General features: G+C 39.7%; 1 protein-coding gene and 1 non-coding gene across 2 annotated transcripts; one reads left to right on the forward strand and one right to left on the reverse strand.

Annotated features, from left to right (window-relative positions):
• Positions 1 to 592: 592 nt before the first annotated feature.
• RHIMIDRAFT_t73 lies at positions 593 to 665 on the forward strand. The gene has a single exon. It is a non-coding gene; the product is annotated as a tRNA-Arg (tRNA).
• A 26-nt stretch (positions 666 to 691) lies between these two features.
• On the reverse strand, positions 692 to 1,309 carry RHIMIDRAFT_242983 (uncharacterized protein; the record flags this gene model as incomplete). The annotated part of the gene is made up of 2 exons (XM_023609878.1): positions 692 to 1,017; positions 1,231 to 1,309. The coding sequence occupies 2 exons, from the start codon at positions 1,307 to 1,309 to the stop codon at positions 692 to 694; spliced, it is 405 nt and encodes a 134-aa protein (XP_023460872.1).
• Positions 1,310 to 1,365: the final 56 nt, after the last annotated feature.

Here is a 1,365-nt window from a genome sequence, read left to right on the forward strand (position 1 = left end):
CAAAAATGGTGCAATGTAAGTAAAGCTTACTATGGCCGGTAAGCGGATTAATTGTCCCAGTGTAGCTTTTGTTTTTGTACTCTAGCCATTTCTGTCTGAGATAAGCCACAAACCCAAAAATTTTCTACCTTATAAAAATTGTCTTGCGCTACAAAATGATCCTATATACGCCCCAATGCGCCCCATATTGACATCATTAGCAACTTGAAAAGCTAAAATAATGAAACACTGGGACAATTAATCCACCCACTGTACCTTGCGGCGCTGATGATAAAGATGTAGTGAAAGTGAAATTTTCAAATCTTTGGGACACTTTTGTCGCCCACTGTATATGTTTTATGATTCGGCAGCGTTCTTTAAAAGGAAGGTATAGAGCCACTGCTTACAAGCGGGAGCCCAATTCAGAAGACTTAGAGGGCTGCACCAAGGACTTGGTTCTACCAACGGCGTTCATCCCAAAAGGGAAGGAGCGGGATCTAAAATGAGTCTTGCCCTTCAAAGACAAAGAGTTCAAGTGTGGGCCGTGCTGTTTAGTCCGTGCCGGAATTGTTGAAAGGAACTTATGATTTTTAAGCACGACAAAGCCAAAGGTGCCCGATTGGCCCAATGGATAAGGCGTCCGCCTTCTAAGCGGAAGATTGCGGGTTCGATCCCCGCATTGGGTACATTATGTATATTACAATGTAATCTGTCATGACTTTTTGCACGATATTTGGATTGTTACAACTGACTTCCTTGTGTCATACTTTTGTATTACATTGATACTGTAGTGAAGCACAATTTCCTTTTTCGGAACTTTAATTCGTCCAAATGCTTCCTCTTCAACTCCAAGGTCATTGACCTTGATAGTCTTATTATGGTGTAGCACAGTGTGACGATAACGACGATGAAGATGCGGTGTCACCCACCCACTTCTAAAGTCAGTCACTAGTGACACTGTGTCATGAATGACTGACTTCAAATTATCTTTTTGAACAGTGATACCATTTTTGGTATCTGCTACCAGTACCATTACCACTGCATGTATATGCAAGTTTTAATCATTTTTATTATTTATTATAATTATCATTTATCATTATTTTATATTATTATTATTTGTATTATTATTATCAATCGCATATTTTATCAATATTGAATTAGTATAAATATCCTCAAATTATTCATGAAATAAACGTAGACGGACTGGTGTTAGCCGCACTTTCATTGATAAGCTCAGAAATGAGCGCTTACCTGGCCTTAAGGTCAACAAAGGTGGTCGTCCTCGTGCTTTGACTGAGGCTGACAAGCGACTCTGTGTTCGCAAAGTCATGGTAGAAGGTGTGGAAAGTGCTGTAGCCGTTGCAAAGCAGTTAAAGAGCGAGTTAA

The sequence above is a fragment of the Rhizopus microsporus genome (genome assembly GCF_002708625.1).
Source record: "Rhizopus microsporus ATCC 52813 unplaced genomic scaffold scaffold_113, whole genome shotgun sequence".
In the NCBI taxonomy this organism is placed as follows: Eukaryota; Fungi; Mucoromycota; class Mucoromycetes; order Mucorales; family Rhizopodaceae; genus Rhizopus; species Rhizopus microsporus.